This window comes from Xenopus laevis, chromosome 4L (assembly GCF_017654675.1).
Source record: "Xenopus laevis strain J_2021 chromosome 4L, Xenopus_laevis_v10.1, whole genome shotgun sequence".
Classification (NCBI taxonomy): Eukaryota; Metazoa; Chordata; class Amphibia; order Anura; family Pipidae; genus Xenopus; species Xenopus laevis.
Window position 1 is genome coordinate 149,831,147 of NC_054377.1, and position 14,942 is coordinate 149,846,088.

The 14,942-nt window shown below is 44.1% G+C and overlaps 1 protein-coding gene across 4 annotated transcripts in view; it reads left to right on the top strand.

The window, feature by feature from the left end:
- Positions 1-5,253: 5,253 nt before the first annotated feature.
- The window catches only part of flnb.L (filamin B L homeolog), a 159,246-nt gene continuing 149,557 nt past the window's right edge, over positions 5,254-14,942 (top strand). For 2 of the 4 annotated variants that reach the window (XM_018241908.2, XM_018241909.2), the window contains exon 1: positions 5,254-5,662. In XM_018241908.2, coding sequence (XP_018097397.1) covers positions 5,371-5,662 — 292 coding nt within the window. In that variant the 5' untranslated portion in view covers positions 5,254-5,370. The remainder of the gene's footprint in view (positions 5,663-14,942) is intronic. The other 2 variants (XM_018241910.2, XM_018241911.2) reach the window with 1 other exon arrangement.

Here is a 14,942-nt window from a genome sequence, read left to right on the forward strand (position 1 = left end):
CTTATTATGTGGAGATATATGTAGAAAAGGTTACAGAAGGGGTTAATTGGGGCATACCCCACACCCCTCTCTTTCCAGCTACACGTGCCCCCCCCAATAATGGACTGATCTCACCAGATCCCGCGTTACGGTCTTTCCTCAAGGGCAGCGGCCCCCAATCAAGACTGTCCCCGGCCCAATACTGGACTGCGACCTGACAGTTGGGGACCCCTGCTCAAGGGAAGAGTTGGGCCCGGTCATTTGGTGGCAGGTCACTTAACACTGGATCCAAGAGCCTTTTCATAATGTCTCTACTTTAGAAATAACTCTGAATATCCAAGAAGGCACCTGATGTGTCTCAGCGCGTGCGTTCCACTGCGGAGTGGAAAATCCCGAATTTGCTCACACTGAATCTCAGCAATTTACCAATTTTCACGATTCACGGAGTCCCGGTATCTTGCCAATTTTCACGATTTCACGATCTTGGGGTAAATTCACCACCAATGTAATTTCAACCTTAGGAGTGAAGCACCACTAGATACTGCCACGCGTTTCCAGCCTGGCGGGCCACGGCGCCGGCTCTGTGGGCGCTCGACTGCGCATGCGTGAAATTTCGCTCCAGCGCGCATGCGCAAAATGTGTGCGCGCATGCGCAGAAGAGCATTTATGCGCAAGACACCAGCGGCAGTCGGGGAGAGAGGGGACCAGACACGGGGTAGGCGACAGAGCAGGTACATGCCTGGCGCCCCCTCAGCTTTGCACCCTAGGCACATTCCTACTCTGCCTACCCCTAGTTCCGGCCCTGCGCGTTTCGCCTATATGAGGCTTCATCAAGCAGTTGCAAACACTTTATATACCCTCCTCTTAAAGGAGCCATGTCCATAATTGGCTCTAAAGTCTAAAGTACACCTAGGGTTGCCACCTGGCCAGTATTTTACCAGCCTGACCGGTAAAAATTATGCTTTACCCCAAGGTTATTAATATGGGAAAAATCTAAATATAAAGGCCGGTATTTTTTTACCAAAAAATGTGGCAACCCTAAGTATACCCCATCTTAAAATTATTACATACAGCTAAGCAGAAACAGTTTTAAACATCTGTAATATAGAAAAGTTGCCAACTCAAACCTATTATTTTATCCCTTTGCGTGAAGGGTACTTAAATTAAATATCCATTTTTATCTCAATCAGTTCCTGTTATTCACTCAGAGCTCTGGCTACTGAGACACAGGACCAATAGCCCCCGAAATAAAAGCACAGAGTGTGCCACAATGGCTTATACCCCTGTGTTTCTTATAGGGCAACTTTATTTTCGCACCCTTTTCAGTAGCTGAACTATAAACAAAAAATTTTTTATAAATTGCTTTCTATTTTTTTAAACCTTTTTCTAAATGTTTTTAAAGTGAATATGTTTTATTCCCCGTCTCCCCATGTTTCCTTGTAGCAGTTCAGTTATACTCTTGGCCAGGTGCAGTTACCCACAGTAACCAATAGGATGTTTGCTTTTAAAGGGCTTGTTCACCTTTAAATTAACTGTTAGTATGATGTAGAGAGTGATATTCTGAGACAAATTGTAATTGGTTTTAATTTTTTATTATTTGTGGTTTTTGACTTATTTAGCTTTTTATTCAGCAGCTCTCCAGTTTCTAATTTCAGCCATCTGGTTGCTAGGGTCCAAATTCCCCTAGTAACCATGCATTGATTTGAATAAGAGACTGGAATATAAATAGGAGAGGCCTGAATAAATAGATGAGGAATAAAAAGTAGCAATAACAATACATTTGTAGCCTTACAGAAGATTTGTTTTTCAGATGGGATCAGTGACCCCCATTTGAAAGCTGGAAAGAGTCAATAGAAGAAGGCAAATAATTAAAAAACTATAAAAAAACAAAATAAAAAATGAAGACCAATTGAAATGTTACTTATGCGACCATTCTATAACATAATAAAAGTTAAGTAAAGATAAAAACAACCTCTTTAAACTGATGACAATAAATACTTCCTGATGATTGGTTGCTCCGGGTGATTAGACCAGTAACAAGCGTTGCAGATATTAATAAATAACCCCATAATGGCATATTCTTGGCATCATTAGAGATTTACGGGATTAAAGGGTCAATAGCCCGTTAGTGAGCCGCAGGCATTTATATTGTGTGACGGGCTCCGTGCCATCATTGTATCATTCCTCCTCCTAATGGGGTGAGTTGAGGGGGCCCAAGAGATGAAAGATACAACTTGTTGTCCATGAAGGAGTTCAGCATTGAGAGGGGTCAGCTGGGTTTGGTTGGACCCTGGGCAGAGATATTGGTATAATGGGAGTGGCTGGGATGGATCAGGGGCAGAACCACGTGTGCCAGGACATTATTTTACAACTTGCACTTTCTCATGGCTCCCGTCATTACCATAACCTGCTGGAATCCCACGTCATTCTCTTCCCACTAATAAAGGGGATTTATGGGCCCCGGAGCCCCACTCAGCATTATATAAGGACAGAGACAGAAGAGGAGAAGAAGAAATGCTGATTCAGTGAGAAACTTGTTTTGCCCTCGAGGTAAAAATAATGTGATTATGAGTTAAAAACATTAACGGCTAAGAAACAACAACAGAAACTGAGCCCTGGGCCAAGCGCTGCTTAATCAGAACTAAGAAGAAAAGTCTCTGGGTCCAGTCCCCAGGACCACAGAATAACAGAACCACAGAATAACAGAGCTACAGAATAACAGAACCACAGAATAACAAAGCTACAGAATAACAGAACCACAGAATAACAGAACCACAGAATAACAGAGCTACAGAATAACAGAACCACAGAATAACAGAGCTACAGAATAACAGAACCACAGAATAACAGAACCACAGAATAACAGAACCACAGAATAACAGAGCTACAGAATAACAGAACCACAGAATAACAGAACCACAGAATAACAGAACCACAGAATAACAGAACCACAGAAAAACAGAACCACAGAATAAAAAAACCACAGAATAACAGAACCACAGAATAACAGAACCATAGAATAACAGAGCTACAGAATAACAGAACCACAGAATAACAGAACCACAGAATAACAGAACCACAGAATAACAGAACCACAGAATAACAGAACCATGGAGTAACAGAGCTACAGAATAACAGAACCGCAGAATAACAAAACCACAGAATAACAGAACCACAGAATAACAGAGCTACAGAATAACAGAACCACAGAATAAAAAAACCACAGAAAAATTAAAACCATTGCAAATTGTCTCAGAATAGCACTCTCTACATCCTACTAACAGTTAATTTAAAGGTGAACAACCCCTTTAAAGGGATAAAAGAAGAGAGAATGAAATAGAGTGAGGGAAAGCTGAAAGGGAATGATGGGGAGGGAAGAGTAAAACAGTGGAGTAGTAGAGTGGAGCAGAGAGGAGGAGAGGGAGTAAAAATCAGCTGCAGAGACAACAGAGCTGAAGGAAAAGGAGGAGAGAGAAACAGGGGAAGGAGCAAATGAAACAGGAGAAAAAGTGTAAAGAAAATCTCTACAGGAAAGACTGGAGCTGAAGGGAGAGGACAGGGGAAACTTTATCTGAGTAGAGATGATGTAACAAGAGGAGCTGGGAGGCTGCAGATAATGGAGACAGCAGGAGGGCTGAGATTTATTTATATTTATATATATATATATATATATATATATATATATATATATATATATATATATATATATATATATAGTGCAGTACATCCAGCTTTCTGTCCTGCCTCTGCACAATAAGCAATGTAACGTCTGGTTGCAAAGAATAGTCACTTTTGCAAACAAAAAGCAAAATATAATTTTCTGTTTTTTTTATTTGTTGCAATACCGCCTGCCCTATTGCACTCTAAGTCCATCGGTCAAACCACTGCATGGTTGCTAAGGTCAATGAGCCTAGCAACCAGACATTTAAAACTCCATCTGGAGATCTGCAGAGCCACAAAGTAAATGACAGAAAATCCTGATTATCTGAAGGTCTCCTTTGCCTTTAATCTACTTGTGCCTGTGAGTGATTGAGGCCAGTGACATAGAAGATGCTTGGCTGGGGCAGGGCAAAGGGCAAACAAAGCCCAGAAGCCCAGCAATGTCTCTTATAAAAATACAGGAGAAGCCTCACCCTATGGCAAATAACCCAACAGTTTCTATAAAAGTTCCAAGTTTGGATTGAATATTGGGCCTTTGGTATACCTGGAAGCCTGTTATCCAGAAAGCTCTGAAGTACGGAAAGGCTGTCTGCCATAGACTCCATTTCAATCAAATAATTAAATTATTAAATTTTTTAAAATGTATAATGTATAATAATAAAACCTAGCTTGTACTCATGCCCGGACTGGCAATCTGGGGGTTCTGGCAAATGCCAGAGGGTCTGCTATAAGGTCCCATAGACAGTCACTATTCAGTGGGCTGGTGGAGGACTATTTGGGCCTCTGTGTACTACGAATGCCAGGGCCTAATTTGACTCCCAGTCTGGACCTGCTTCTACTTGATCCCAACTGAGATATAATTAATCCTTATTGGAGGCAAAACCAGCCTATTGAGTTTATTTAATGTTTATATGATTTTCTAGTAGAATTAAGGTATGAAGATCCAATTTATGGAAAGATCCATTATCTGGAAAACCTCAGGTCCCGAGCATTCTGGATAACGGATCCCATACCTGTACTTGATCCCAACTGAGATATAATTAATCCTTATTGGAGGCAAAACCAGCCTATTGGCTTTATTTAATGTTTACAAACATTTTCTAGTAGACTTAGGGCAGCGACACACGCTGAGATTCGGGGAGATTAGTCGCCCAGCGGGATGGCACTCAGAACGCTTCGTTTTCGGAAGTCGTCTGAACTAGAATGCAAATCGCCGGCAGGAAGGCAGAGGAGGCAGTTTGGGGAGATTTGTCCCCCGAAAAAGATTTGTTGCCGGGCAACTAATCTCCCTGAATCACAACATGTGTCTCTGGCCTTAAGGTTTGAAGATCCAAATTACAGAAAGATCCTTTTTTCTGGAAAACCCCAGGTCCCAAGCACTTTGGAAACCCCAAATATATTTTTATTCAAAATGTGAACTTCCCCTTCACACAGGGCACAAATACTGCTTGGCATGAGAGGGTGAAGAAACTGCAACTCCCGGCAACTCCCTGTGTCCCTGCAACCAGACTCCGATACTTATGAATGTCCCAAGTCTTTAGGTGGTGCAGTTCCGCGGGTGGCCGGCAGGTGGCGCACGTGACTATAGTGCACCGGTGAGTCGGAGGAGGAGCGGGTTGAAGCTGCCGCACATGCGCAGTTGTCGCTGCCCGCCAGTGTGCGAAGAGGCTTCAGCAGTAGCGGCTGCAGCAGGAGCCGTGAGTCGGAGCAGATCGGAGCGACCCCAGTAAAATGCCGGTGACTGAGAAGGACCTGGCCCAGGACGCGCCATGGAAGAAGATCCAGCAGAATACATTCACCCGCTGGTGCAACGAGCATCTCAAGTGCGTCAATAAGCGCATCGGAAACCTGCAGACCGACCTGAGCGACGGGCTGCGACTAATCGCACTGCTGGAGGTGCTGAGCCAGAAAAGGATGTACCGCAAGTACCACCCGAGACCCACCTTCAGCCAAATGCAACTGGAGAACGTGTCTGTGGCTCTGGAGTTCCTGGAGAGGGAGAACATCAAGCTGGTGTCTATAGGTGAGTGATACTCCATACTCATGTGTAATGCTGGTGTCTATAGGTGAGTGATACTCCATAAGAGTGCTAGCTCTTGGGGTGTAAGTCGTGGGGGGGGCACAATGAGACCAGTCCTGAGGCTGGAGTGCTAGCTCTTGGGGTGTAACTCCTGGGGGGGGCACAGTGAGACCAGTCCTGAGGCTGGAGTGCTAGCTCTTGGGGTGTAACTCCTGGGGGGGCACAGTGAGACCAGTTCTGAGGCTGGAGTGCTAGCTCTTGGGGTGTAACTCCTGGGGGGGGGCACAATGAGACCAGTCCTGAGGCTGGAGTGCTAGCTCTTGGGGTGTAACTCCTGGGGGGGCACAGTGAGACCAGTCCTGAGGCTGGAGTGCTAGCTCTTGGGGTGTAACTCCTGGGGGGGCACAATGAGACCAGTCCTGAGGCTGGAGTGCTAGCTCTTGGGGTGTAACTCCTGGGGGGACACAATGAGACCAGTCCTGAGGCTGGAGTGCTAGCTCTTGGGGTGTAACTCCTGGGGGGCACAGTGAGACCAGTTCTGAGGCTGGAGTGCTAGCTCTTGGGGTGTAACTCCTGGGGGGGCACAGTGAGACCAGTCCTGAGGCTGGAGTGCTAGCTCTTGGGGTGAAATGAAGGATTACCTAATGGGGCAGTGAATGAAGCAGGTAACGTAAGTGCTGGGGAGCAGCTTTCCTTTACCTGTGGGGGTGTGCCAGGACCCCCCAATCTGTACAGTGTAACAGGGGAGCCCATAGCAAAGTTGGGGCACTGCTTGTGGTTCATCCAAATGCCCCTGGGGGTGGGGGAGAAACCCAGAGCCGTGCAACAGGACCCCCCGCCCTCGTACATGAGCTGCTGCACTATCACTAAATAATATATATAATAATCTGTAACCCCACATTCCTCAGCCCCAACTTGTTTATGCGTGTGGTAGAGAAAGGGGTTAATCCAAGTCCCACGGTGAGTCGGGGCCCCTCCATCCATTGTGACCTGGAGCACTAACACCTGCTGATGCCGACGCCTCCATTGGTAGAACAAGCTGCCATTCATAACAAAGCTTTGTAGTGTTAACCCCTTGAGCGCTGGAGATCTCCCTCTGCTCACGCCCATATTCTGCAGTTCAGCGTGAGGGTTTTATGGGTCATTTGTTTGATTAAAGGGGAACTTCATACCCTCCACCTGATTTCTCTCTCTTTATCACATTATTCTGGGCTTTACAACCTGTGCAACTGTAACTCCCATCATGTTACATAGATATGACCGCGCCTTGCTGTTTGCCAGTAGTGCAGTGTGGGTTACAGGTGAGACAGGGGTGGGGCCGATCTCCCAGTAGCACTGACAATACCTATTGGCTTTGCCCAGAGGCAGGTGGAGGCTCTGTACAAACGGAGTCACAGCAGCCAATGGAAAGACGAGGAATTTATGTTACAATAATAAAATCCAGGATAAGAATATCTTGTGTGTCTGCGACCCTCCAGTTGTATAAGCCAAGGGGGTGGGCACTTTTTGTTTGTAGTATGGAAGGTGTGTGAGTGCATGCTGGGAATTGTAGTCCAACACTCTGACATTAATACTGATTATACCTGATCTCTTTATTCTGATCTGTTCTGATTGTAAGCTCTTGAGGCCAAGTGTTGCCTTTCAGTGCTTGTTGTACCTCTCTCCCCTCTCATGTGCATTTATACTCCAGATATACACGGGTGCGCACGATTAATTCTATTTGCGGGGACCCCCACTCAGTTTTTTTTTAAAAAAAAAATGAATTTGTACATAACAAAAAAAACCCATCAAAAACATTTAACTTTAAATTTGCAAAATTTTCATTAAGAAATGACTTACTGATACTCCGCTTGCGCTCCTCTTCAGAAAAGGCCACAGGGCAACAATCCATGGTGCGGCGCTCAATTTCTCCTCCCGGACTTCTATAGGAGATAGCCAGGGTGGAGTAATCGAGCGCCGCACAATGAATTGTCGCCTTGTCTGAAAAGGAGCGCAATCAGAGTATTGTTAAGTTATTTCTTACTAAAGATTTTGTGAATATAAAGTTAAATGTGTCTTGGTGTTTTTTTTCGTTAAGTACAAACTCATTTTTTAAAACATTTTTTTGTTACTGGTCCTTTAAAAGTGAAAATAAATAGAGGATTGTTATTATATTCTTTTTTTTTTTTTGCTACAAAGTCTAAACAACTTGTTTCCAGTATTCCCTATGGGGCAGGTCACACAGGCAACAGCCTATTGTTTCATTAAATATCCCTGTGTCGCGACTTCTCTGCTCATATCAAAGGGCAACTGAATCAGATACAAATGATGCTTTTGTCCATGTCTGGAGCCCATAGTACCTCCCTCTCTGGGGCCAACTGGGTCACATGACTAGCTGTATGATGAGCCCTGATCATGTGACCCACTTGGGGCTCTCAGATTAGTGGGACCCCAGGGATTGATCACATGGGATTGTCCTGAGCAGAGGTTTCGGGCCTATAAGGGACCTTATTGGTGTCGGACCAACTTTGCGCAAACAGTTGATACTAGTGGGGATGGAATTAGGATTGTGCTGGATAAAGTGCCGTTTGTGCCTTTAGTCAACAAGGAGGTGACACTTGGACAATAATAAATACAGGTATGGGACCTGTTATCCAGAATGCTCAGGACCTGGGGTTTTCTGGATAACGGATCTTTCTGCAATTCGGATCTTCATACCTTAAGTCTACTAGAAAATCATGTAAACATTAAATAAACCCAATAGGCTGGTTTTGCTTCCAATAAGGATTAATTATATCTTAGTTGGGATCAAGTACAAGCTACTGTTTTATTATTACACAGAAAAAGGACATTGTTTTTTAAAAATGTGGATTATTTGGATAAAATGGCGTCTATGGGAGACGGCCTTTCCGTAATTTAGAGCTTTCTGGATAACTGATCCCCCATATCTGTACAGTTTACAGGTAATGTTACATAGTCGCACCCATACAGAACCGTAACCCCCCCCCCCCCGTGAGATCTGCGCTCGGAATCTGTAAACTTGCTCTAAACAAACTCGGGTGAGTCCCAGTCTGCACCTGTTCTGAGTGGGGGGGGGGGATGAAAAAAGGGTTTAAGATGTTGTACTGCATCTCCCAGTGACTTCTCCATTGTAGATCAATCATATCATTATTATTTCATGATGCAGTTGGTACTTTCATTGGCATTTTCATTCCCTGGGGGCACCAGCTGGAGAAAGGCATCCGGGGCAGTATCTAGCCTTTACCCCAGTCTCACCCCAGTCTTACTCCAGTCTTAGTCTTACTCCAGTCTTAGTCTTACTCCAGTCTTAGTCTTACTCCAGTCTTAGTCTTACTCCAGTCTTAGTTTTACTCCAGTCTTAGTCTTACTCCAGTCTTAGTCTTACTCCAGTCTTAGTCTTACTCCAGTCTTAGTCTTACTCCAGTCTTAGTCTTACTCCAGTCTTAGTCTTACTCCAGTCTTAGTCTTACTCCAGTCTTAGTCTTACTGCAGTCTTACTCCAGTCTAACTCCAGTCTTAGTCTTACTCCAGTCTTAGTCTTACTCCAGTCTTAGTCTTACTCCAGTCTTAGTCTTACTCCAGTCTTAGTCTTACTCCAGTCTTAGTCTTACTCCAGTCTTAGTCTTACTCCAGTCTTACTCCAGTCTTAGTCTTACTCCAGCCTTACTCCAGCCTTACTCCAGCCTTACGCCAGTCTTAGTCTTACTCCAGTCTAACTCCAGTCTTACTCCAGTCTTACTCCAGTCGTACCCCAATTTCAATCTTACCCCAGTCTAAAGCTCCCCATAGACGTGACGATTCTTCTTGCCGAACGACCGATTTTAGGGAAGTCCGACCAATCCTTCGAAATTATCGTGCGATTAGTGGGAATGGAACGATCGTACATCTTACGATTTTTCGGCCGACATCTGTCAGGAAATTGATCGGCCAGGTTAAAAAATCTTTGTTGGTCCCAGTGCAATGTATCTATGTTTGCAGGGCCAAGCAGACAGCTCCCCTTTGTTTTCCTGGCAAATTGGTCTTTTTAGTTGATGGTAAATTCGTACGATCGTTCCGAGAAGATTGTGGTCTCACGTTGAGGATCTGATCTTTTAAAAATCTCAACATCTATGGCCAGCTTTACCCCAGTCTTACCCCCACACCTCATTGCCCCCTGGTGTCTCTGTTACAAAGCTTGGGTGGGGGTTACCAGGGAGTAACATCAGCACAAAACCTTCTTGTGTAGATTGTGACTGCTGACAGGCAGGGTAGTTGTTGAACTGTAACATTCCCTGCGTGCTGCGCCTGAGTGTGGGGTCACAGTTATGTCACCCCCGGCTGCGTTTCCCTTGTTACAGACTGGACTTTGGCCGGTAGATCAGTTGTGGCCCCCCTGTAGGCAGAGGGAGAGCTGCTTAACTCAGCTCCTTTGTATCTGCTGCTTCTACAGTCAGAAAATCTCAGTCGTCGGCATCCTGACAATTCCCTGAATGTTCATTGTGTGTCTCAGGTGCAGGGAAATAGGCACTTCCTTCCTCTCTGCTGCCCCTATGGAATGAGCCCCAACCTACTGGTCTCTATGTGACACCCCCTGAAATAGGAACGAGTGCCCTGGAATCTCTGTTACCGTCAGTTCATTCATTTTATGCCCCTGGAGTCACTAACTGTCAGTTGTGTTGCAACTGTCGTATTCTCCTGTTCTGTGCCCCATTCCCCAGTCAGTGATGCTCGGAGACATTCTTTGCTAAATCCCCCCTTTGTGCCGAGCTTTTCTCACCACGAGCAGCGGCGCAGTTTACTCTGGGGGGCAGTCGAGCGTGAAGCAGTTGTTACATTTAATAATGCTGACATAATAACAGACATTATAATGATTTTAGAAAAGTAAATGTAAGATTAAGAGGGGGTGGAAAGGTCTCTTTTGTGTTGTTTTAACCCCAAATTCCTTCCAGTCTACAAATTGTACTGACTTCAAACTTCCCTTAAAGGTGATTGTTTTTTAAGTAGGGAGTGTCTTCCATTTATCTGCTGGTAAATATACAGAACATTCCTTCTCTGTATATTTGTATTTATACACATGGGAGGAGGTGCCATATTGATTCCCTTAGACAGTACAGTATGAGGGTATAGCTTATTGTGTGCCCAGAACATTCCTTCTCTGTATATTTGTATTTATACATATGGGAGGAGGAGGTGCCATATTGATTCCCTTAGACAGTACAGTATGAGGGTATAGCTTATTGTGTGCCCAGAACATTCCTTCTCTGTATATTTGTATTTATACATAAGGGAGGAGGAGGTGCCATATTGATTCCCTTAGACAGTACAGTATGAGGGTATAGCTTATTGTGTGCCCAGAACATTCCTTCTCTGTATATTTGTATTTATACAATTGGAAGGAGGTGCCATATTGATTCCCTTAGACAGTACAGTATGAGGGTATAGCTTATTGTGTGCCCAGAACATTCCTTCTCTGTATATTTGTATTTATACAATTGGAAGGAGGTGCCATATTGATTCCCTTAGACAGTACAGTATGAGGGTATAGCTTATTGTGTGCCCAGAACATTCCTTCTCTGTATATTTGTATTTATACATATGGGAGGAGGAGGTGCCATATTGATTCCCTTAGACAGTACAGTATGAGGGTATAGCTTATTGTGTGCCCAGAACATTGTCTCTGTATATTTGTATTTATACATATGGGAGGAGGGAGGTGCCATATTGATTCCCTTAGACCAGTGATCCCCAACCAGTAGCTCGTGAGCAACATGTTGCTCTCCAACCGCTTGAATGTTGCTCCCAGTGGCCTCAAAGCAGGTGATTATTTTTGAATTCCAGGCTTGGAGGCAAGTTTTGGTTGTATAAAAACCATGTTTACTACCAAACAGAGCCTCAATGTAGGTTGTCAATCCACATAGGGGCTACTAAATGGCCAATCATAGCCCTTATTTGGCACCCCAAGAACATTTTTCATGCTTGTGTTGCTCCCCAACTCCTTTTTCTTCTGAATGTTGCTCACAGGTTCAAAAGGTTGGGGATCCCTGCCTTAGACAGTACAGTATGAGGGTATAGCTTATTGTGTGCCCAGAACATTCCTTCTCTGTATATTTGTATTTATACATATGGGAGGAGGAGGTGACATATTGATTCCCTTAGACAGTATAGTATGAGGGTATAGCTTATTGTGTGCCCAGAACATTCCTTCTCTGTATATTTGTATTTATACATAAGGGAGGAGGAGGTGCCATATTGATTCACTTAGACAGTATAGTATGAGGGTATAGCTTAGATAAAAGGTAGACAAAAATGATAATTATCTATAAATCTTTATTATTCTGACTGCTGTGCCCATTTTCAGTGCTTGGGGCCTCTACAGGGGCCCAGCCTGTGAATTGGTGGAACAAGCAGAGGGTGCCGCTGATATTGGGGGGCTGGGGATCATCTGACCTATAGGAAACACAGTGCTTTGTGGGTAAGTGGCTGAACCTTTCCAGTTGCTTTTGTGGTTAAGCAGCCGTTGCCATAGAATCGAGGATGAGGGGCTGTGAATCCCACCGAGCGCCATATTTCACCTCAATCTTCCTGTGGGAAGGAGACCATTTCCCTGCAATTTGCTGCCATTCTGGGATTTGTGGCTTCTCCCTGGGGAAACTCTGCAGAGTCATCGGGGCTGAATCACAAGGTGCAGGTTGTAGAGTTAAATCCATTCAAATGTCATTATACATGGACCAATCAGGGGGCTTCATGCTGTCCTCTCCCTGTGCATCAGCATGGACCCCTGTTTTCAGCCAATCACTTGCCTGGGGGGGCGGAGCAAGTTCAGTTTGCTTTATCACCTGGGCTTGTACCCACTTATATATTAAACTTCACTCCATTCATATACACACAGCTGCAAGTCTAAACCAACACCCAGAAACATACAACTTACTAATAGCAAATCCTATCAATAATGCAGTTAGTTGTGGAACAAACCCAAGGCAGCAAGTTGACTGCAATACTCTTTATTGGGAAGCAGAGTTACACAACACTACTAATAGCAAATCCTGTTGCTCTATTATTTGGGGTGCCGGGAGTACCTGTGCCTTTGTCTTCTCCCTTACCATGTGCTCCTCATAAACACGAGCTTTAGGGTGTGACAGGGAAAGGGTTTTGCTCACAGACTTCCGAAAACAACTCTCTGATCCTGGACCAGACCCAATGCCTTTAATATTTGCACTCACACTGGCTAAACGTTAGAAAATAAAATTAATCCTGGAGACTCTATTTGCTGTGAGGAAATGTGCTGGGATAAAGTCTGAAATATATATATAACAAATATGTATAAATATTTATGCACCCATTGTGAGCAGCAGTCCTGTCCTGCTTTATGGCAGCTGAGATTCTAGCTATCTGTATAACAGAACATTCTGTCCCAGTGGCTGCACAGATCCTATCTGATCCCCATTGTAAGCAGCAGTCCTGTCCTGCTTTATGGCAGCTGAGATTCTAGCTATCTGTATAACAGAGCATTCTGTCCCAGTGGCTGCACAGATCCTATCTGATCCCCATTGTAAGCAGCAGTCCTGTCCTGCTTTATGGCAGCTGAGATTCTAGCTATCTGTATAACAGAACATTCTGTCCCAGTGGCTGCACAGATCCTATCTGATCCCCATTGTAAGCAGCAGTCCTGTCCTGCTTTATGGCAGCTGAGATTCTAGCTATCTGTATAACAGATCATTCTGTCCCAGTGGCTGCACAGATCCTATATGATCCCCATTGTAAGCAGCAGTCCTGTCCTGCTTTATGGCAGCTGAGATTCTAGCTATCTGTATAACAGAGCATTCTGTCCCAGTGGCTGCACAGATCCTATCTGATCCCCATTGTAAGCAGCAGTCCTGTCCTGCTTTATGGCAGCTGAGATTCTAGCTATCTGTATAACAGAACATTCTGTCCCAGTGGCTGCACAGATCCTATCTGATCCCCATTGTAAGCAGCAGTCCTGTCCTGCTTTATGGCAGCTGAGATTCTAGCTATCTGTATAACAGAACATTCTGTCCCAGCAGCTGCACAGATCCTATCTGATCCCCATTGTAAGCAGCAGTCCTGTCCTGCTTTATGGCAGCTGAGATTCTAGCTATCTGTATAACAGAGCATTCTGTCCCAGTGGCACATGTGCTAAAAGTTTATTGTAAGGTGAAGATTCACTATAAGAAGAATTCATAGCTGAGGTGCTGATGAAAAGTCCCAGAACTTCCTGATGCAGTTTTTTGTATTTAACTCTGGCCCAGACTGAACTGTGCTTGTGGCTATTTAACATTAGCCTCCTGTGATTTACTGTGGGAAATATCCCACTATGTAATCAGCTCTACAGGTGTGGATGGATTTCCTGTGAATCCTATTGCTTCCCATTATTATATGATTCTCTCCTGGATTACATCAAATATGGGCTCTTTACAAACAATTAAATATTAAATATTTTAATGTATTGTATTATTTTATATAATAGAGTTCCCTGTAAAACTTAGCCTGCAGCCTTGTGCCTTTATATGGTCACAGAACAACCCCTCAGTGACTTCTAATATCCTTATCATTTACAGTAGGGGGTACATTATCCATTATAATACATGAGTGATACTCAGAGTTCCCTGTATAACTCAGCCTGCAGCCTTGTGTCTTTATATGGTCACAGAACAACCCCTCAGTGACTTCTAATATCCTTATCATTTACAGTAGGGGGTGCATTATCCCTTATAATACTTGAGTGATACTTAGAGTTCCCTGTATAACTCAGTCTGCAGCCTTGTGCCTTTATATGGTCACAGAACAACCCCTCAGTGACTTCTAATATCCTTATCATTTACAGTAGGGGGTACATTATCCCTTATAATACATGAGTGATACTCAGAGTTCCCTGTATAACTCAGCCTGTAGCCTTGTGTCTTTATATGGTCACAGAACAACCCCTCAGTGACTTCTAATATCCTTATCATTTACAGTTGGGGGTACATTTATACTTTTAATTTGACTAAAATGGACCTTGTTCTCTAGGAATGGGATTTCTCAAAGGGAAACGACTGAATTAATTCCACATTTGGGAAAGCAAAACATTTCTCGTGTGTTCCAATTAAGCTTCAGAGGTGATGATTTCTTTGCTGAGTGGTTATGGGGGAGAGAGGCAGATACCAGACTGATGATGATAATCTGCCCCTACCTCTCATTCCAAATGCTGATGTTGAAACGGGTGTTGCTAAAATAGTGCATTTTTGAACAGTTTGGTTTCGGTTGCAACATGTCTGAGATATTTGCTGATCTACATTGTCATGAA